Below are 20,478 nucleotides of genomic sequence, written 5' to 3' on the forward strand. Positions count from 1 at the left end.
AAAACTACAATAGATCTCGAAATAAGGAGGAATGATAGTGTCACTTAAAAATATACGAACAAAAGGTTCTAATGAAATTATAATGTTTTATTGCACTACACACTAATAAGAAGACACTCACTCGGGTTCAGACAACGACAACAAAACACAATCATACCTAAGGTGTATTCTTCGTGAAATTTAAACTTTTCATTGCAAATAAAAAAAAAAAAAAAAAAAAAGGTTTTTAACTTTCGCTTACATTAATTTGTCTACTATTTTATTGCCATTGAAAGAGCGAATCATCCGAAAACTCTGCAGCAGCACCTTCGGCTTATACGAACCCAGCCGCGATAAAGAACAAGTATTGAAATAAACGGTAGAACTCTTCTAGTAGCAAAAAACATCATTTCTGTTTCCCAGTACCATGTTTTCCCCCACATTCTACAATTTTGTCCAAACCTTCATTTTTCGCGCCTCCCGTGGGCTGCGCGCCGAAAAGAGCGCAAGTTGCGACAAATGCGAATTACTGACCAATCGCATGCGAACACAAAAAATTTTAGATATCCCATGATCAGCGCAAGCTTCGCCTTGCGAAATATCCTTAGTGGTCACCAGTGAGGCAAGGCATTGTTTTTTATGAGAAAATGGCCCTTGGTAGTTGATATTGGCTGGTCACGTATCTTGTTTCTCGTGACGAATACGTTGCAGACGAGGCTTTATACCAATGAAAATTTTGTTTCAACCTTGAGCAAGAAAGAGAAAAAACGAACGTCAAATCCGCCGCACTTAGATTAGACTTCCGTAAACAAAAGTCATTGACTGCTTTATCGGGTCTGTGGGATCAAGACATTGCTTGACGCATCGTTCCGCTAGCCCCTTTTTTGATACTCTGTCTTTTGTGAATGCCGTAATATTGTGTGCGAGTTTGTTACTTCTGAGTATGTCAATTCTGTTTACTACTAGAGACAACAGAAATTAGCACAGAAGGTATTCACAGCAGTACAAACGCATAACATTTTATTCTCCTATTTCTCAACGGTCAGTGATTGAGAATTTTCCTTTACATTGAAGCATTGTCTTAAGGTACACACACTATCTTGCTTCCGCTAGACACACACGATGACAAGGTCCACGGAATGTGATCAAAAGACCGAAGATGGTCCTGTTATTGTAGTGTCTGAGGCATCTGCGAAGGAAAAAATTTTAGTGGAAAAAGTTTCGTCTTGCGAAAGTGATGTGCCCATTGAAACAATCCGCTTGAAAAAGGGTGTTGAATACGAAAGTGAGAGCTCCGTAAAACGATTTTTTAACAGCTTCCGTCGTTCCGATGTGACTGATTCATTGGCTTTGCAGAGGAAGCTGAAGAGTCGCCATATTCAAATGATTGCCATCGGTAGTACCATTGGCACGGGTCTTTGGGTTGGAAGTGGTGATTCTTTCGCCAAGGGAGGTGCGGCGTCCGTTCTCATCAATTATATAATTGTCGGTACCATGATTCTGACGACTGTATACTCGCTGGGAGAATTAGCTGTAAACTATCCAGTTCCTGGCAGCTATCTTTCCCTCTCTAGCCAATTCGTTGATAGGTCTTGGAGCTTTGCTATGCACTGGAATTACATCTTTGGCAGTTTAGTAAGCACGCCGCTTGAAATCATTACAGCTTGCATGTGCTTAACATACTGGACAAGCATTAACAGTGGCATTTGGATCACTATTTTCATTGCGTTTTTTATGTTTATTAACATCTTCGGCGTCAAAGGTTACGGTGAAATTGAGTTTTTCTTGTCGTTCATCAAAGTGGTTTCTATAATCGGCTTCATCATTCTGGGAATTATTATCGACTGTGGCGGCATTCCTACGGATCATCGTGGATACATTGGCACTCGCATATTCGAGAGTGATGCGTTTATCCATGGCTTCCGTGGCTTCTGTGCTGTGTTTCTCAATGCGACGTACTCTTACTCTGGCACTGAGTGTGTCGGTCTTGCTGCTGCTGAGACAGAAGATCCGGCAAAGACTTTTCCAAAGGCAGTCAAACAGACGGTGTATCGCATTGCCTTGTTTTACATCGTAGCTCTGTTTATTGTGAGTCTTCTAATTAGCGGTAAAGACCCAAGACTCGTTACCCTTTCGGGAAACATGGCAAGTCCGTTCATTCTTGCTGTTGAGGATGCTGGAATTAAAGCATTGCCTTCTATTCTTAATGCAATTATCCTCATTTCCGTTTTGTCCGCAGCGAATGCCATCTTTTATACCGGCAGTAGAGCCATTCATTCTGCTGGTGTGAATGGCTATGGTCCTAAATGGTTTTCCTATGTTGACCGTTCTGGCAGACCTCTGGCTGCTCTTGCCTTGCTGTTTTTATTTTGCGGTTTAGCGTATCTCAGTGAAACAAACACAAATTACTCTATCTTCACATGGTTGATGGCTGTTTACGGCCTCGGAACACTCTTCAGCTGGGGCACAATTAACCTCGTGCACATCAGAATGAGACTTGCAATGAAGCGACAAGGTGTTTCAACAACGAACCTGATTTATGCATCTCCGTTCGGAATATACGGTTCCTATTACAGCTTAATTTGGGTAATATTAATGTTCATTGCTCAGCTGTATGTGGCCATTTTTCCGTTCGGAGGAAAGCCTAATGCTTCTTACTTCTTTCAGCAATACTTATCTATGCCAGTCATTATAATTATGTTCTTAGTGCACAAGCTTTGGACTAAAACTCCTTGGCTGAAACTTAAAAACATTGATCTGGATACGGGGCTTAATCAGTCATTTAACGTTCCATTCGAACAGCCTCAGGAGAAAACAAAAAACGAACAAGAAGGTTTTAAGCGAAACCTGTCTAGGTTTCTGGATTTTCTATGCTAAAAAGCGCGGTGATTCTGCGTATTTAGCATGGATTTGTATTTTTAGCAATTGCTTTCATTGGATCTTTGTGTCCTTTTGGTTTTTCAATGTTACATATGGTACCGGTTGTCTACGATTTTTCATCATAGCACGAGAAGAATATTTCTACCTCGTGTTTCTTGTTTATAATTATTATCCCCTTCTCTTTGACTAGTAATTCAACTTTCGAGTCTAATGAAACCAGTGTCTAAACAAAGTGTGTATGTGCTTTCTGCGAAGGTAGATGCGTTCAGTGTTCTGCATTGTATGAAGCGCGAGTCCTCAAGACGGAGTCTATGAGTTGGATTGTGTTGCGTGCACAAACGTTGAGAGGGCCTTTTCGCATATTGTTTTGAAATTAGTTTATGAATCTAAAATACAGCTCCTACACTGGTGCCTTGAATAAATCAAAATTTAAAGAAATTCGAGTTTGTCTACAGCAGTCGCAAACACGAAGGTGTTTTACTACAGAAATTACTGATATTGGGATACCTTCCATTTTCCCCACTGAGCATTGGTGACATCGTCTCTCTTCTCAAAACCAGAACTGTAGTATTTCGTTAAGCTCAATTCTTTATGACGTCTGAATAGATGATTATTTTATGTATGTCTTCCAACTAGTTGTCCTACGGTATAAAACTACCAAGTCTACGACGTGTTCACTTTTACTGCACGAGACAATTGCACCTCATGATTTCTTAAGAAAAAGTTTAAGATATTCCCTTCTCTGTTTCTCTCTCTATCTGGTTTTTCTGTTTTGTTGCGCGGTGTAGTGAGGTGCCAGCTGGTTCAAGAAATCTCTCTCCTCTTAGCACTCCTTTAGCAACTTTAACGTTGAAAATCTTACTGATTCCTCGATTTGTACAAGTTGGATGATGCAAATGAATTTTCCTTTCCTCCTACTTGTTCTTGCAGGCCTCACTTCTGCAACTACGGTAACGATTTCTTGCCAAGAAAACAAAGGTGCCGTGTTTCCTTACGGAACTGCATCTCTTGAAGAGAAAAGTTTCCAGTATACTTCGGATTTTCGAGCAACAGATGCTCTGAGCAAAGGAAATGATGTCCGTTGTGGCATGTACGATTACGATAAAAAGGTTTGGGCCGCTGGAACGGGTTACATACGTCCCAAGGTCGCTAAGGATGAAGGTCTCAACCAGGAAAGCATCTTGCTTTATGTTGAGGACGTGAATGATGAACAGGGAAATACACCTGAAGTCGTCCAGGCGACATACGGAATTACGAAGAACGAACAAGTGAAGGACAAGTCCACTCCAATTGTTAAAGTGAAAAACATTCCTCATGGTCCTTTACCCAATTTACAATACGCACAGCCATTAAACTATATTTCTACGAAGGGTTCGAAACAGAAAAGGGCACCAGTCAGATCGAAAAGTGCCGTTGCAAATAAAAGAAAAGCAGTGGAGAAGAAGCAACCAAACAAGAACCAACAACCTGCTACGGAGGACATTGATGAGGACGAAGAGGAGGAAGAAGTGGAAGAAAAAACGTTTTTCCAAAAATATGGTCTTTTCATCATTCCTATTGTCGTCCTGCTCTTCATTAACGGAGGTCAATCCACCCAAACACAAGGAAATGCTGCTCGTTAGAACAAAAACGATGTAGTAGAAAACGAGAAAGATAAAACCTAGTTGTTATTCGCTCGTTACTTGCTACGAGTAATTCGAACAGATATCCCATACACATATCCCCAATAACTCCACATCGTACTGAGTACAGAAAAGCGTTTCCCCCCCCTTTCCTCCCTTACACTCCTCACCAAGTCATTCATTAGTTTCATTAGGTCATTATCCATAAAGTCATTAACGGCACGAGGGCCAACGGTGCGAGTTTGCGAGTAAGGAATACTTCACAGAATCCAATACAGTGTCTTCATGTTCCATGGAATTCGCTAAACTCAATTTTGGGCCCTAAGATACTGGGCAATATCATACACAAAACGGAACTGTTTAAAGTTTTGGACCATCTTCATACGCTGGGAACGGAGTAGGTTGACGGTTTGAAAGACCACATCTTCCTCATCACGCACGACTGCACTATCAGGCAGTTGCTGAGAAGACAGGTGCATGAGGTGGTCAATGGCTATAAATGTGCCCGTTCGTCCCACACCTGCAGAACAGTGTACAATAAGAGGACCGTCCCGCTCAAACTGGTTCACAAGCCGAGTAAAATCAACCACACATTTCGTATCTTCTGGTGCTCCGTGATCCGGCCATGCGACGTAACAGATCTGGTACACACATTTCGGTGCACAATTATTACGCTTCATATAAAAAACATTCATAATGGCGTTCAAATCCGGAAGTTCAGTGTGCTCAAACAACTCGATGATGAAACCGCTTCTTGGGTCTATCATCAAAGGCTGGTCAATAGCAGTAGGCCAGTACTGTGTGCAGCGTTCCCGACCACCTTCGACAACGTTCGCTAGTTTAACGACTGTGCCAACCTTGTCTATGCTGAACCAAATCATTTCCCAAAAATCGAGCACCGTGGATTCTTTGGGGGCCTGACAGGCTATATAGCGATCGGTACCAAGTGTTATGTGAGAGGCGTTGATGTAGTCCGAAGTCGGGTCGCGAGATGGGATTTTTACACGAGTTCTATCGTAGGGAACAATATCCGCATAACGATTCCGACAAGCCAACTCCGAAGTCTTGCCAGACTCAATGCAGCTCCATTCGGATTGCTGGTCGTTCATTTGCGCCATGCGAAGCAGGTCCTGTTCCTCTAGCCGCTTGAACTTATAGTATATGGAGGCTGTATTCATGTCACTCAGCATGTCATCGGGAGGAGGAGTTGCGCGCTTCACAGAGCCCCAAGGATTGCTGACGCCGTCTTTGGGAAGGGCACAAATAAAATGCGAGGGAAGTTTTTTTTGTTGAGTACATTGCATTTTGTCTAGGTTCAATCGAAGGGGTGGCGGCTGTCTCCGCGAACTCAGCCGATGAGAAAAGGATGCTGGAGCAATGCTTCTCTTTTCTCTTTGCGCGGGTCTTTCACCGGTCTCGTGGGACTCGGCTGGAGCTCTTCTCGACATTTTCGGGTTGTTGAAAAGGGCTTTCACGTCGGGTGCAGACTTGTACTGATGGAGGCATTTTAAGGCTTTCACATTTTCCAAGCGCTTTGATTTGGCGGCAGCTGAACGGGGAGACTGTTGGGGATAGGAAAGTCTCGTTTTTAATGATGGCCGACTAGGTCGGGAAGGGGTGACATGGGTTTCGGATGCTGCAGGGAAATAACCAGACTGCTCCGACGAGGTTGAGTCGGAAGTAGCCAGGTTTGTGGATTTGTGGTCAAGGAGAATGGGGGCACTGAAGATGGAATCCACATCAGTTGCCTGTTTGTCGGAAAGGACGGTTTGCGTAGATGAAATGGAGAACGGTTTTGTAATAACTGATGCGAGACTGGACGAAGATGTGCAACCAGAGACATTACCACTGGGAACGGTGCTTGTTGGAGTGGACAACGACAACATAGTACCAAATTGAGACTCAAACAAGCTGCGCTCGCTTTCTGACGAAATCATTAATTCAGGTGCACATCTGTCCAGCGACTCAAAACCAGAATTCAGAATGTAAATGGGTTTTGTGTAACCGGCACGCACAAATTTTAAAGCTAATGCACGCAGTCTGGCGGCACCGGAGATACCGGCATCATAGATGAACAAAGCATCGCTGTCTTTCCAAGATTGTAATCGTTGACCGTCTGGGATGGAACTGAGAATATTCGAGATGCCAAACTTTGGACGACGCAACAAGGTGCTTGGAATAGAAACATTTACTGCGTGGCGGACATGTTTTTCTGAGTACTTGGACTGTAGTCTAATGTCAATCACCTCTGCCCACAAAGAGGGAGCACCGGGTCGTTTTTCTTGTCCGAATACGTTTTCCGAGTACTGTTGTAATCGGGACAAAAACTCCTCTGAAGGTACCGTAGCAATCGTATCCATAAATTCGATTGTCGTTTTCCTTCTATTTTTTTCTGTTTCTTTTTTTGTATCTCTTATAAGGATGAATTCCTTACGCTCAAAAAAGCTGCTAATGGAACTTTTTGGCCGATGTTGTGTGTACAAACAGAGGCTAGAGAAATAGTACGGTGTGTGTGACTCAGACACTCGAGTACACAGGTACGCAGGCACTTTCAGTACAAACGTGAAAGGAAAAAACTGTTTGCTCGTAGGCAAAAAATTCGTAAATACCAACAACGCTCAAGAGTTGTCGATGATGTAAACGGTGATGGAGGGCTGGACAAATGATGGAAGACCGCAGCCTAAGAGGTTCGATAAAATGACGAAAGGACAGGTGGAATCCACGAAGATGGAAGATGAAAGATTAAATGTTAAGTTCTCGACAGAGGTCGATGTGCCAGCAATACGAGTGTCACTAGCAACAAGAATTTATCTGGAACTTAATAGCCAATTCTTTGTTGTTGAATAGGTCAAGCAAGTGACGAAACCTGGTGGAACCGAGTTGCAAGTGTATTGTTATAAGACGAAGAACTCTAGAAATTTCGCTCAAAAGTCACTTCACTTTATAAAAAGATTTGACGGAACGCTAAAGAAACACGAAATAGCTTGACGGGATTAGCGGAACCGGAAAAACTTGCCAGAAACTAGTAAGAAAAAATATACGGCAGCAAAAGGTTGCTGTGTTCCTTTATTACGCGTTCAATAAAACACGAATTGTTTCTTAGTAAGTTCAATTTTAAGAGAGAATGTTTTTGCAGATGGCAGAAATTGGGCGCCGGGACGTGTCCATATAATCGGGCATTATGTCATCGATGACGTGTGGCGTTCGCCTTGCCGGCTTTACCTTTCGACCACGCTAGGGAATAATCGATGACGAAATGCAAATCCCTCTTTGATAACATTTGTGAATCCGGGGTTGTAAGCGAGCACGCGAATAAGAAGTGAAAGAGGAGAAGAGGCAGTGCAGCTCATAAAATCCGCCCGAGGGGGAGCCCCCCCCATTGGGGATGAATAGCCAAAGAGAGAGCACGTGGAAAAAACTGCGACAGAAAGAATAAAGAACACTGTGGTCGTCTGGCAGAAAACAAACAGAAGGAAAATACGAATACAATGTAAGTAGAATGCTGAGGTATTAGAGCATACGTACCAATTAGCTCGTTCGATTTCTTACTAAGGTTTGTCAAACAACCACGTATGTCTAGAGCAAAAAGTCCCGCTATGACGTATATGCGACAGCCTAGCCGAAAAAACAAAGATTCTGATTGGTTCCAGTTAAACAATTTAAGCGTGAGACTCAAAAGGTAAAGGGGAAATGATGTAAGAAGGAGAGGGTAAAGGGAGGGTAAAGACGAAGAAATGTTGACGCGAAAAAAGGAGTAATCCCTGCGACTACTCTTCATTTTTTTTGTTCGAGAAAGACGGACGCGAGGGATGAAGTGTGCGAAATTGCATGTCACATTCCGCATAGGATTTTCCAAGGCCGAATCCGAGGCCACTCCACACTGGCCATGAAGCCCCTGAATTCGTCAATCGTTAGCCTTTTGTCAAGGTGGAGAAAAGCGCGTTAGCGAGCGAATCAGAACAATTCTACCCGCACCACCACAAATTGGCCCGTTCGCAAATTGCAAACGTCATCGCCTCACTTACGTCGGAAGAGAAGAACAGAGCTCAAAACGCCCACCCCAAGGCCAATGCCTGATTTGACGAGCATATTGGACAGACAGACGTCCCACTATCGGTCAGCGAATGTGCGAAAATGGGACGAAATGTGGTGGTGAGGGGTTTTAGCACGGTGGGGTCCAATACAGAAGGGCATTGTATAAGCAATGTCGTTTACATTTTATGTGCTTGCTTGTTTACCCCCACTATTCCCCACCATCCCACTTAGCCCACTTTACGGTCTGTCTTACCTTGTAGTCCAACAGCTTCTCGCTGGGAACGGGTGTTTTTGTGGTCGTTTCGGGAGTTTCAGTCATTGCGAGCTCAAAGCACTGGTTCAATTGCTCAACGATGCAAAATACGAAAACAGACGGGATCGGGTTGTCGTGTATGTGCCTTGTGAGGGCAGTGATGTGATAGGGAGAGGAAAAGAGAGAACCGACCTTGCACGGACGTCGCTCGCAACTCGCTGGCTGGTTTCGGAGAGGGTCCTGTATGTGCTACGTGATGATGACGGCAGACACGAGACAGGTTAAAGCTGCGGGGCAGTCGTGGGCTGATTGTGGGGCAGCAAACGGTTTAGTGAGCTATAGCGAATCCCAGCGATGTAAGCGAAATTCAGAAATTAGTATAGATGCTAGTAAGTAGATGCGATTCGGTCATAGTTGTTTGTGTGTTCAGCGGTTCCCGTACATAAAAAGACATGTTCCGACAACGACAACAGTCATTCGGTCGGCTTGTACCGCGTTCGTAGACCACCACGGGTGGCAGGCCTGCTTGAGAGATTCATTAAGGTATGTTCTCAAGTGCGACAATTTATTCCTCGCAGCGAATAGACACACGCTCGAGTTCAAGGATGTAGAGATTTTCCTTTATCTTCTGAGAAGGTTCGTACGCACGTTCATAACGCCAGCCAATATTACTGTGACAATGGCAGCAAAGGATGCGACGGACGACGTAACGTCCCGTTCGCATTTCTTCCTTTTCCTTTCCTAAGGCGATTCCATTAAACAATTGTTCAAACAATGCAGCAGCCCCAAATGCCCCATAATAGTCTTTGCTTCGCAGATGAGCAAACAAAGCAACATGCGTATTGCAGGAATTGCAGACAAAAAACTTGCGAGAGAGATACGTTCGATAACTTCGACCCATGAGCGTGAAAGAATGAAATAAAGACGAGGAAATGAAGTCGAGAAAGGAAGGTGTAATTGTCTTGTGTGCGTGTGAGAGAGAGAGAGAGAGAGCAGAAGAAGAAGAAGAAGAAGAAGAGAAAAGATAAAGATAAAGCAATTGACGACAATGATTCCAAAAAAAAGCGACAGGAATATACGCTAAAACCGCCAAAAAAAAAAGCAGCAACTAAATCAAAGCTACGATAGGTAAATGCGTATAAGTGAACAATTGTAACAAAAAGTCGGCTGTACAAGTGCAATGGACAAATCGTATCCCAAAACGACTGGCGTTTTTTTTTTCTGGGAAGCAGTGCCTGCTTCGTTTCTTCGTTCAACCAGACCGAGCTTTCGAAAGTGGTTACTACAAAACTCTGCGACACTGGTGGTGTACGACGTTGCTCATGAAAGAAAGGAGGGAAATCCTTCCGCTTGTGGCGAATTGCTTTTGCGCGCACGATATCTGTCACCTGCTTACGCTAACCGGCATTTGTCTGCGACGGCGAGTTTTTGCGTACCGCTAAGGGCAGTGGCAGCAACCGCTACTTGCTATTACCGCTTTATAGCCGAAAGACTTCTTTGCCGAGGTATCTACCCCGCATTCTTGTTGCAACTACCCCACAATCTTAAAAGTCCTCGAAATATAGTTAAGGTTATAGAGGAAGGGTAAGGCGTAAACTTGCTTAAAGTTTATGAGTGACCGAACTAATTCGTCCCAAAACACAACACGTCGGGGCCTTGAAAACAGAAAAAAAGAGACAATTCCCCAAATAAAAGCGCAGATTTTTGGGCATCAGTGGATTCTATTTGCTCTGTTTATGCATCACGGTTGTCTCTAAAGTCAATTGTCAGATTTGCTCGTCTGGCTGGGCTAGCGAGCTTCATCCTTGTTTTCAAAAAAAAAAAAAACCCTGTTTTCATCTCATACATTCCCACTGTCCGTTTCATCCAAGGGGTAATTGGGAGGTCTGTATAAAATAGTTCTGCTGGAAATCCTGAAATTAGTCACTTCATATTCTTCTACAGACCAATTGAGTTTGACTCACAGTTTTTTCTTAGTACAGAAACATTTTTTCTTAAATCTCCAATTGCCTGTTTCTTTTAATTCCTCATTTTCTAGTATTCTCCTCTCATGAAATCCTTTCTTTCTAAAAAAAGCAAAAAAAGCTCGAGTTCGAAAGAATCTAAACATTATGACCATGGCCTCTTTCGCACAAGATTTCACAGAAAAAAGACTCACCGACCTGAAAACCCGACTCTAATTGTTACCGAGAGCACGGAGCCGTCGTCAGAGAACTCGCAAGCTTCTCGTGCTGAAATGGATGACCACATGCTGGCGTCGTTAGATGAACAGAAGTTACGAGAACCGACTTCGCCTATCTCGCCGTTGCGGAGTTCTCCCTCCTCATCTCGTTTCTCGAGTCGGTTTTCAAGTGCTTTGAAGCTTAGTTTACCAAGCAGTTGGCATCGACATGGTCGGGCTTCTTCGTTTCACGATGGAAATCGCAGGCGTAGAGCGGTGAGTGACACTCTTCCCGCACATGCTTCATATGCATCTACGCCCGTCAATCGTGCAAGCATCAGTTCCGCACGCACTAGCTCATCAAACGTTTCCCTACAACGCTCGCCCGTGGAAAGCGCTAGTGATTTTGGTACCCATTCCATGTCACACACGCGCATCCCCAGCGATCGTTCGTCCGGTAGTTTTGCGTCGCGAACATCGGCGGCGGATTCTGTTCATTCGAGCACAGATCACAATAAACTCGCTCCCGTCTCCTCTTCCTACTCGGCATCAAGCAATACGAGTGCCGAGGTTTCACGGCCTCAGTCGACACGGAGTTCCATCGGGCGTGCTTCTTTTGAAATAGATGTTTGCCGGCTTTCAGATTTCGAAAACCTAAAACCTTCCGAAGGCGAGTCGGCCAACGAGTTTTTGGAACGTGTGCAATCCATAGTACCTGCACGCTTCATTGCCGCTCTGCTTTCCACAAACAACAGCCCCCTTCACCAAATGTGTTTGCGGATGTTTTTCCAAAACTTCCGCTTTAATAATGAACCACTTGATATGTCACTGCGCAAGCTCCTTGCTATATGTTTGCTTCCGCGAGAAACACAACAAATTGACCGTGTGCTGAGTGCTTTTTCCGAACAGTACTACGAGTGCAATCCCAACCTGTACAATTCCGCTGATGAATGCTATATTCTCTCGTTTTCCCTTATGATACTTCACACAGATGCTTTTAATGTTAACAATCGCCGAAAAATGACCCGATCCGAATTCATAACAAACACAAATTTGCCCGATATTCTTCCGGAAATACTGGAATGCTTCTATGACAACATTGTATTTACCCCGTTCGTTCACCTAGAAGACGACACACCATTCAGTTCAAACTATGAGAGTAAAGAATCCGTCATCTCACAGCTCATAAGCGGAGCGTCTATTTCGAGCTTCGTGAAAAAACATTCGTTGCCCAAGGAATATAGTCACTTTGATCTATCACAGCAAACGAATGCAGTGAGCAATTACCGGCCAAATTTAAAAGCCATACTGGATGAAGTGTTAAACTGCACCATCTCAACGACCGGAACACAACAAGAGATAGAGTGTGCAACGCTTCACCAAGCGTTTCTCCAAGCACCGAGCATCCAAATCATTTCCTTGCGCTCGCAACCAAAAGCCTTCTCATGCCACTTTGCCCCCGATCCGGCGAACGAAAGCAGTGCGCCCGCCATCGTTCACGTAAAAGTGTTTAAAGTTGGCGTTCTATTGCAACGCGATTTGAAACGTAAAGACATCTTTGCGTCCTTTCGAGAATGGGGTTTGATGTTGACCAGTTCGCAACTCATGTTTTTCCGATCTGTGTCTAAATGTAACGAGCTGTTGGAACAACAGCGCAAGCATGATATGCTTGCTCGCGACACCGACAGTGCCTCACAACACTCTGATCCACTTATATTTGAACCCCCAGTAGAATCACTGAATGCGGACTATGTCGTGCCATTAAGCAACCTCATTGCATACACGGACAATTCGAACGGCAAGCGTGACCACTGTTTCAATGTGCTTCGCAACAAAAACGAACAGTTTGTACTGGCGGCGGAAAGCGACGAGGAAATGAACGATTGGATTTCACGACTAAACTATGTGAGTGCATTCGCTACCGCCGGCATCAACCTGCGTGGACCGTGCCCAAAGGGCGAGATGTCGCCGGTGGACAGCGTGTCAATGTCCATGTCTATGTCCATTGGTTCAATGGCATCGAGCGACACACAAGAAATTTTGGCAAGAGTGTCACACGAAGATGGAATGGAGTTATTAAGGTGCTCTAGCTATCGAACAAAAACGCTTCAGCAGCGGATAAAAAAACTAGAAGTTCAGCTGGCGGAGTGTGCCCGGGTGGAAACCGTCCAGCGTCGCAACACATACAATCTGACATGCATGATGCCTGTGCAGTCTCGTACGCGCAATCGCCTCATACATGCGGCCAGCAGCCTTGCACACCGGATGCATCAGCAGATGTTGCACAAGGCTCGACTTGAACGATACCTGTGTGTGCTGCGAGCGGACCTTGAGTTGGATCGTGAATTCATGGACTGTCTACACAACTTCTTTCCTGAGCGGAATTCGCTGCCGCCCGAGTCATCGTCACCCAACATTGCTGCTGCACACGACTATGCCAACCAATTGCGCCGTTCTCTTTCCACGCGGTCTCGTCTTCGCTGCAGCGTAGTTGAAGTCCCCATCATACGCAAGCCGACACCGCCATCGACATCGACATCAACAACTTCAAAGCCTTCGGCGGTAGCATCGACAACGTCCAACGCGCCGCCTGAGTCGTGCACTTCACAGACATCTGCCGCACCCACTGCTGCACCTTCTTCACCCTCACTCACCCGTCCCTCCACTCGTTAACACAGAAATCCCACTACGCAACCTCCGACACGAATTTGCGAACAAACGATGGACACTCCGTCGTCAGACCCACAAAAACTGTCAACACAACCGCAGACTACCGTAAAACTCGAGTCGCCTGAACCAAACAATGTGAAAATCGAATCGCCTTCCCCGCAACCCGAGCAGCAGCAGCAGCAGCAGCAGGAGGACCAAAAAATGGACGTCGATAAACCGGCCGTGAACGAAGAAGCCGTCCGTGGACGACGAATGATGGGAGCACTGCTGGGCACGTTGGGTCGAATTCAACGGGAAACCCAGGAAGAGCGGCAAAATTCAAGAATGCAGCGTCGGATGCAGTTGGAGCAGCGACTTGCTAAGCGTTTACAAGAAGAACGCCAGCAGCTCGAGGAGCAAGAACGAACCGAGCTTGAGCGAAAGAAACGAGAAGCAGCCGAAGAATTAGAGCTTGACCGAAGGGAGCTTCTTCGTCTCGTAGACGAACGTAAGGAGCAATTTCGTTTAACGCATACAAAGCCTCAGTTGTTTTACTGCGAATATCGAAGCTAAGCGATGACACGGCCCAAGAGCCACGGGCTCAAAGGCTCCTCCGTTGTATTCGACATTTTCATTGCTTGCTTCTAATTGCGCTTCTGATATTTGCGCTCGTCTGAGCGCCCTTTATCACATCTCCCCCATACTCGGAGCCCTCAGCTGCCCCCCAGTCTCACACCGTTTCACCGCCTAATCTCTAAGTCAGGTCTATCGCATCACGTTTCATCAGCGATGCCATCTGCCCCCACCACCTCCACCTCAACCATCTCAACTCGACTCAGCTAAACTCAACTCGAACAAAACACAAAGCGCACGAAATGAGTTTTGCACGCAGCATCCGCAGCGCCCGCTCGATGGGTCGCATGCTGCAAACGACGAGAAGCGTCGTCCCTGGATTCCGCACTGTTACAACTGCTGCCGCTACGACGTCGGGAGACGCCGCTGCAGTTCCTGAAGACGGTGACAAGCCTTTTACGGTTCGTGTTCATGACGATGCTTACGAAGCTTACAAGATGGACGTCCCCTCGTTGGACCTGGAAGTGACGAAGAACGAGCTTCTGAAGATGTACCAGGACATGGTTGCAGTTCGTCGTTTGGAGCTGGCCGCTGACGGTTTGTACAAGGCCAAGAAGATTCGTGGTTTCTGCCACTTGTCTGTTGGTCAAGAAGCCGTTGCCGTTGGTATGGAAAACGCCATTGAGCCTGAAGACAAGATCATCACTTCTTACCGTTGCCACGGTCTCGCCTACATGCGCGGTGTCGCTGTGCGTGCTATTATCGGCGAGCTTTTGGGTCGTGAAGTTGGTGTCTCTAAGGGTAAGGGTGGTTCCATGCATATGTTTGGTCCCAACTTCTACGGTGGTAACGGTATCGTCGGTGCTCAAGTGCCTTTGGGTGCTGGTTTGGCTTTTGCCCAAAAGTACATGAACAAGCCTAACGTTACGTTTGCCATGTATGGTGATGGTGCTGCCAACCAAGGTCAAGTGTTTGAGGCATTCAACATGGCCAAGCTTTGGGGCATCCCTGCCATCTTCACCTGTGAGAACAACAAGTACGGTATGGGTACCAGTGCCGAGCGTTCCTCTGCCATGACCGAGTACTACAAGCGTGGTCAGTATATCCCTGGTCTTCGCGTCAACGGTATGGACGTTTTGGCCGTTAAGCGCGCCTGCAAGTATCTTAAGGACTTTGCTCTCAAGAACCAAACTCCCTTGGTTGTTGAGTTCGTTACATACCGTTACGGTGGTCACTCCATGTCCGACCCCGGTACTACTTACCGTACCCGTGAGGAGATCCAAAAGGTCCGTGCTACCAAGGATCCTATCGAGGGTCTCAAGCGCCAAATCATGGAATGGGGTGTCGCTAACGCTAACGAACTGAAGAGTTTGGAAAAGAAGGTCCGTGCCTTCGTCGATGATGAAGTCGCTGCCGCTGAGGCTAGTCCCTTCCCCGAGGCTACTCGTGCCAACCTCTTTGCTGACATCTACGCCAAGGGCACTGAGCCCAAGTATTTCCGCGCTCGCACTGAGCTTGAGTAAGTTGCAATAATGTGTGAATGAGTAATTTTGAGTAGACTACTTCAAGGAGGGGGTGTGTGAGGAGTACTAGTGAAGAGCGGGCGGCCTTTTGATGGAGCGAAAGAGGTGAGTATAGCTACAACGTTAAAGAACACGTTATATATGTTTCATGCATCAACTCGTAAATTCTGGTACTACGAACGTAATTACTAGTTATCATAGTGGAACAGCATCACCTTCTTTCCATGGGCACCGATACTGTCCGTAAAGGGTTTGAGAAAGTCTGCAGGTTCAGCGTTTGCATCGACATCAACAAGATCAACGTCAGGAGAGTGCAATACATCTCTGCGGTAATACTCCTGCATCTGGATTACAAGATCACGGAACTTACTGGGCTGTTCATCCTTCCACTTCGTGAGCCAGAAGCCGTGGAAGCGAAGGTCCTTGAAAATAAGCAACGACACCGGAATGCCGAGTGGTTGACGAGACATTCCTCCGTATGTACTAATGGTTGCGCTGTTGGCAAGGTACTTTGACATCTCTGTCGCTGTACGACCGCTCACACAGTCAATACCCAACTTGGGTGGATTATTCTCAGTCCACTTGGGTACCAGTTTCTTCATCTCTGAACGCTGCATCAGCTCCTCATCAGTAATAACATATGTAGCACCCAACTGTCTCAAACGCTCCTTGAGACTTTCGGCATCCGGACGCGCACGGATGATGTTGATGCTGTTATAACCAAAGTGCCGGGCCAATTGCAAAATGTTCATGCCCACAACACTGTTTGCACCGGTCTGCATAAACCAGTCACCTGGTTGCAACTTGACTGCTGAGTGTAACAACATAAATGCCGTGCATGGATTGACGGTCAGCGAAGCGGCCTCTTGCACGTTATGAAACGCGTACTGATCTACGCGAATCAGGTTTTCGGGTTTCGTCGTTAAATGGGTGCGCCATGTGCCCAGGTTGGTCGTCGACATAACAGCCCATTGACCGGGCTCCCAACGATCACGAAGTGAACTGCCAACATCAATGACTTCGACAACACCTTCGTTACCCGCGACAGCTGAGGGTGTGTTAGGCGTAAGGTCTGTCGTCATCGATGGTCGGGATGGGTAGACGCCTTCAATTTGGTTGATGTCCGACGGATTGATGGGCGACGCTAGGAAACGAACAGTAAGCTCTTCAGGAGAGCAATGCTGTACAGGGTACTGTATACATCTCAGCACCTGCTTAGGATTTCCGTATTCGGAATATGCAATTGCTCGTCCAAGCATTTGACGGGCAATTCGTGTGGCACCAAATGCCATATTAGACGATGTGTTGCTGGTGTAGTGGGAAAACAAACAAACGAGAAACTTCTTTAGTGAAAACAAAAGAATTATCCCTTAATCTGTTTATACAGGTACGAAGAAGAAGAACGTTCGGAGCCTGTCTCGCACATTTTGAGCGTTCAGTATTACCAGAGTACACCGTGACAGTTATGACACGTTGATGTCAGCACCAACACGATAAACACACACGCATCATACGCCCCATGGGGACAAACTCGAAGAACTGCGCTGCAAAACACAGTCATCACTGAGCATCCGGACACGGTCAGAGCACGCACAACGGCGGCCAACCTTCGAGGAAAACTATGAACAAAAACCACCACCTATGCCTCCACATCACGAAACCTCACTGCAAATAATCCATACGACACAAACAAACACAACAAAAACAACCACGGGAGTTGCACACGCAACTCACCCTCATAGGCGCCAAAAAAATTTGCTAGTATTATCATACTAACGGTGACAACCTCAAAACTCACTCAACGCGTCCGCAAGCAAGAGGTGAGGCAATCGAGCAAGTAACACGTGCCTAAAACACGTGCAGAGAACTGTATACAGTAGATATTCTAACCTTGAGTACCCAAGCCAACTAGGGCCGAAACGTGTGCGACATGGCTCCTATATATAGTTTCGGAAGCGTACGCGTGTCGTCATGCTTACGTTAAGCGAAACGCGTCGGAGCCACATAGAGCGATAGGTTATCACGCTGTCGATCCTTTTTCGGAGAAACATTTGGCTTGCATTGCAAAATATTCCGAAGCGAGAGCCACTCAGACGCCGACTTCCGTTAAGCTTTCTCCGAATTGGCAGTCACAGAAGCAGAATTCGCACTGCGTTGCCTGACGTCATGCATTTTAGACAAAGAAAACAATTATTTGCAGAAACTAGTTCTTACTGTTCTAACGAAAGTCATTTCTTTCATTCTTCAATTCGTCCATGTATACTCATACAATGCTTTTTAGCGTGCGCAATGAAAGTTCCACAGCGTTCTACGAGCGCGCAATTCCACTCCACCAAGTATCCTGACGTCGCGCCCCTCTTCCCGAATGCCAATGAGTGGTCGACTCCGCAACCGAGGCGCCGCTGCCCCTGAGAGGTATCGCCATAGGCCATGGAGCGACCACTCACGGAAAATCTTCTAGACGGATCGTTGAGGGTGCCGGAGAGGGTATAAAAGGAGTCCCAGTCGACCCCAGTACAACATCAACCATCACTTCTTTTTGGTCTTTCATCTATTTACAACATGTCTACTACTACTACTGCCGCTGCTCCCAACCTTCTTGTCCTCACCCGTCACGGTGAGTCCGAGTGGAACAAGCTCAACCTTTTCACTGGCTGGAAGAACCCTGCTTTGACTGAGAACGGTATCAAGGAGGCCGAGATCGGTGGTCAACGCATGGCCAAGCGCGGTTTGAAGTTCGACATTGCCTTCACTTCTGCTCTTCAACGTGCTCAAAGCACCTGCAAGATCATGCTTAAGGAGGTTGGTCAACCTGACCTTCAAACCATCGCCAACGAGAAGTTGAACGAGCGTTTCTACGGTGACCTCCAAGGTCTTAACAAGGATGACGCCCGTAAGAAGTGGGGTCCCGAGCAAGTCCAAATCTGGCGCCGTTCTTACGATGTCCCCCCTCCCAACGGTGAGTCCTTGAAGGACACCGTTGCCCGTGTCCTTCCTTACTACAAGGAGACCATCCTCCCCCACATCCTCAAGGGTGAGAAGGTCTTCATTGCCGCTCACGGTAACTCCATGCGTGCTTTGATCAAGGAGCTCGAGGGTCTTTCCGGTGAGGAGATCGTCAAGCGCGAGCTTTCCACTGGTGTCCCCATTGTCTACCATTTGGACAAGGACGGCAAGTACGTCTCCAAGGAGATCCTTGACAACTAGATTGTTATGTGATGAACTAGATATTTAGAATGACAGACCCATTTGTCTATCACATTGTGTGGTGTAGTAGTAGTAGCAGTAGTGGTTTCGGTGTCTTCTTGGTGCTTTTGGTTGCAGTTTGGCTGAGTTGGGGTTTCTTGTCTTTGTTCCTTTTCTCGCGAGAGCCGTCTTCGTCTGTTAGGTCTGTCTTGTGTTGCAGCTGTTTGTGATTGGTTGCGCTGGGATTAGGTAATTGCTTGAGTTGTTTCTGGACGAATCTATAAGGGAGCCGATCAACCAGCGCGTCGGCCGATTTCGTCATTTATTGTGTCATCATTACGTAACGCGCATTATTTCCCGACAGATATATAAAGACCAGCGATCTGTCGCCTGAGCAGACTCGTCTTTAGCACACGTCTAGGGACTTGACTTTTTTTTTTGCTTGCAACCTTTTCTTCCACTCTTTTAGACGAAAGTCAGAGCTTCTGGTTCTCAATTCTTTTGATCTTCTTTTTTTCTTTTTTTTTTTTAGACGAAACATTTTTAACGACTACACGAAATGGCTTCTGTAAATGACTACTTTGAGAACGCCAAGACGACGTACTTTACTTTGAGATCGGGTGACAAGATCCCCGCTGTTGGATTGGGTACTTGGCAATCACCCACCAACGAGACTAAAGAGGCAGTCAAGTACGCTTTGCAGCACGGTTACCGTCACATCGATGCTGCCGCCATTTATGGTAACGAAGACGAGGTTGGTGACGGTATCAAGGAGAGTGGAATCCCTCGTGACCAAATCTGGGTCACATCTAAGCTCTGGTGCAATGCTCATGCTCCCGAGGCTGTCCCCAAGGCTTTGGAGAAGACCTTGCGTGAGCTGAAACTTGATTACCTTGACCTTTACCTCATCCACTGGCCTATTTCTTTGAAGACCGGCGATGACTTGGTTCCCAAGGACAAGGACGGCAACACCATCACTGTCGAAATTCCCCTCGAGGACACCTGGAAGGCTATGGAGGGTCTTGTGAAGTCCGGCAAGGTGAAGAACATTGGTATTTCCAATTTCAACAACGAAGAGTTGGATCGTATTTTGAAGGTTGCCGAGATTCCTCCTGCCGTCCACCAAATGGAAACTCATCCTTACTTGAAGCAGACGGAGTTCATTGAGAAGCACAAGAAGCTTGGCATTCACGTCACCGCTTACTCGCCTTTGGCCAACCAAAATGCTCTTTACGGCAATGCCGTTCCCAAGTTGATTGAGCACAAGACTCTTGTCGACATTGCCAAGACCAAGGGTGAGGGCGTCACTGGTGCCAACATTGCTATTTCTTGGGCAGTCAAGCGCGGTACTTCGGTTATTCCTAAGTCTGTTCATGCCAACAGAATTAAGAGCAACTTCCTCGTTGTTCCCTTGACTGATGACGAGATGAAGGCCATCGATAACATTGGTGTCAGCAAGCGTTTCAATTGGAGCAAAGTTTTCTGCAATGAGAATTGTTTCTACGGTCTTGAGGATGGTCCTCAGTAAACGCCTTCTGAGGAGTCACCTGGACTTGTAAATACATTTAGATAAGTCTGGGATTTTCTTTTAATGAAATCAATCTATGAGTATTAATT

At 46.2% G+C, this 20,478-nt stretch overlaps 11 protein-coding genes across 11 annotated transcripts; 7 read left to right on the forward strand and 4 right to left on the reverse strand.

The window, feature by feature from the left end:
- The first annotated feature begins 701 nt into the window (after positions 1-701).
- Positions 702-3,107, forward strand: SJAG_01998 (general amino acid permease GAP1). Its single transcript, XM_002173185.2, has one exon. The coding sequence runs from the start codon at positions 1,102-1,104 to the stop codon at positions 2,854-2,856; it is 1,755 nt and encodes a 584-aa protein (XP_002173221.1). The 5' UTR covers positions 702-1,101; the 3' UTR covers positions 2,857-3,107.
- On the forward strand, positions 3,048-7,817 carry SJAG_01999 (peroxisomal membrane protein Pex22). Its single transcript, XM_002173186.2, has one exon. It carries the CDS (start codon positions 3,747-3,749, stop codon positions 4,479-4,481), a length of 735 nt encoding a protein of 244 aa, XP_002173222.2. The 5' UTR covers positions 3,048-3,746; the 3' UTR covers positions 4,482-7,817.
- SJAG_02000 (tyrosine phosphatase Pyp2) lies at positions 4,645-7,659 on the reverse strand. Its single transcript, XM_002173187.2, has one exon. It carries the CDS (start codon positions 6,839-6,841, stop codon positions 4,790-4,792), a length of 2,052 nt encoding a protein of 683 aa, XP_002173223.1. The 5' UTR covers positions 6,842-7,659; the 3' UTR covers positions 4,645-4,789.
- Positions 7,818-8,025: 208 nt separating the features above from the next.
- SJAG_02002 (eukaryotic protein) lies at positions 8,026-9,012 on the reverse strand. Its single transcript, XM_002173188.2, has 3 exons — positions 8,770-9,012; positions 8,507-8,591; positions 8,026-8,376 (listed from the first exon to the last, which is right to left on the reverse strand). Exons 1-3 carry the CDS (start codon positions 8,833-8,835, stop codon positions 8,249-8,251), a joined length of 279 nt encoding a protein of 92 aa, XP_002173224.1. The 5' UTR covers positions 8,836-9,012; the 3' UTR covers positions 8,026-8,248.
- On the reverse strand, positions 8,957-10,208 carry SJAG_02003 (yippee-like protein). Its single transcript, XM_002173189.2, has one exon. The coding sequence runs from the start codon at positions 9,668-9,670 to the stop codon at positions 9,335-9,337; it is 336 nt and encodes a 111-aa protein (XP_002173225.1). The 5' UTR covers positions 9,671-10,208; the 3' UTR covers positions 8,957-9,334.
- Positions 10,209-10,819: 611 nt separating this feature from the next.
- SJAG_02004 (guanyl-nucleotide exchange factor Sec74) lies at positions 10,820-13,603 on the forward strand (the record flags this gene model as incomplete). The annotated part of the gene is made up of 1 exon (XM_002173190.1): positions 10,820-13,603. One exon carries the CDS (start codon positions 10,820-10,822, stop codon positions 13,601-13,603), a length of 2,784 nt encoding a protein of 927 aa, XP_002173226.1.
- Positions 13,604-13,651: 48 nt separating this feature from the next.
- SJAG_02005 (hypothetical protein) lies at positions 13,652-14,152 on the forward strand (the record flags this gene model as incomplete). Its single annotated transcript, XM_002173191.1, has 1 exon — positions 13,652-14,152. The coding sequence occupies one exon, from the start codon at positions 13,652-13,654 to the stop codon at positions 14,150-14,152; it is 501 nt and encodes a 166-aa protein (XP_002173227.1).
- Positions 14,153-14,411: 259 nt separating this feature from the next.
- Positions 14,412-15,831, forward strand: SJAG_02006 (pyruvate dehydrogenase e1 component alpha subunit Pda1). Its single transcript, XM_002173192.2, has one exon. It carries the CDS (start codon positions 14,455-14,457, stop codon positions 15,673-15,675), a length of 1,221 nt encoding a protein of 406 aa, XP_002173228.1. The 5' UTR covers positions 14,412-14,454; the 3' UTR covers positions 15,676-15,831.
- SJAG_02007 (enoyl-[acyl-carrier protein] reductase) lies at positions 15,746-17,132 on the reverse strand. The gene has a single exon (XM_002173193.2). It carries the CDS (start codon positions 16,965-16,967, stop codon positions 15,864-15,866), a length of 1,104 nt encoding a protein of 367 aa, XP_002173229.1. The 5' UTR covers positions 16,968-17,132; the 3' UTR covers positions 15,746-15,863.
- A 1,011-nt stretch (positions 17,133-18,143) lies between these two features.
- On the forward strand, positions 18,144-18,936 carry SJAG_02009 (monomeric 2,3-bisphosphoglycerate (BPG)- dependent phosphoglycerate mutase). The gene has a single exon (XM_002173194.2). The coding sequence runs from the start codon at positions 18,238-18,240 to the stop codon at positions 18,880-18,882; it is 645 nt and encodes a 214-aa protein (XP_002173230.1). The 5' UTR covers positions 18,144-18,237; the 3' UTR covers positions 18,883-18,936.
- On the forward strand, positions 18,934-20,476 carry SJAG_02010 (glucose 1-dehydrogenase). The gene has a single exon (XM_002173195.2). It carries the CDS (start codon positions 19,421-19,423, stop codon positions 20,387-20,389), a length of 969 nt encoding a protein of 322 aa, XP_002173231.1. The 5' UTR covers positions 18,934-19,420; the 3' UTR covers positions 20,390-20,476.
- Positions 20,477-20,478: the final 2 nt, after the last annotated feature.

Source organism: Schizosaccharomyces japonicus (genome assembly GCF_000149845.2).
Source record: "Schizosaccharomyces japonicus yFS275 unplaced genomic scaffold supercont5.3, whole genome shotgun sequence".
Lineage (NCBI taxonomy): Eukaryota > Fungi > Ascomycota > Schizosaccharomycetes > Schizosaccharomycetales > Schizosaccharomycetaceae > Schizosaccharomyces > Schizosaccharomyces japonicus.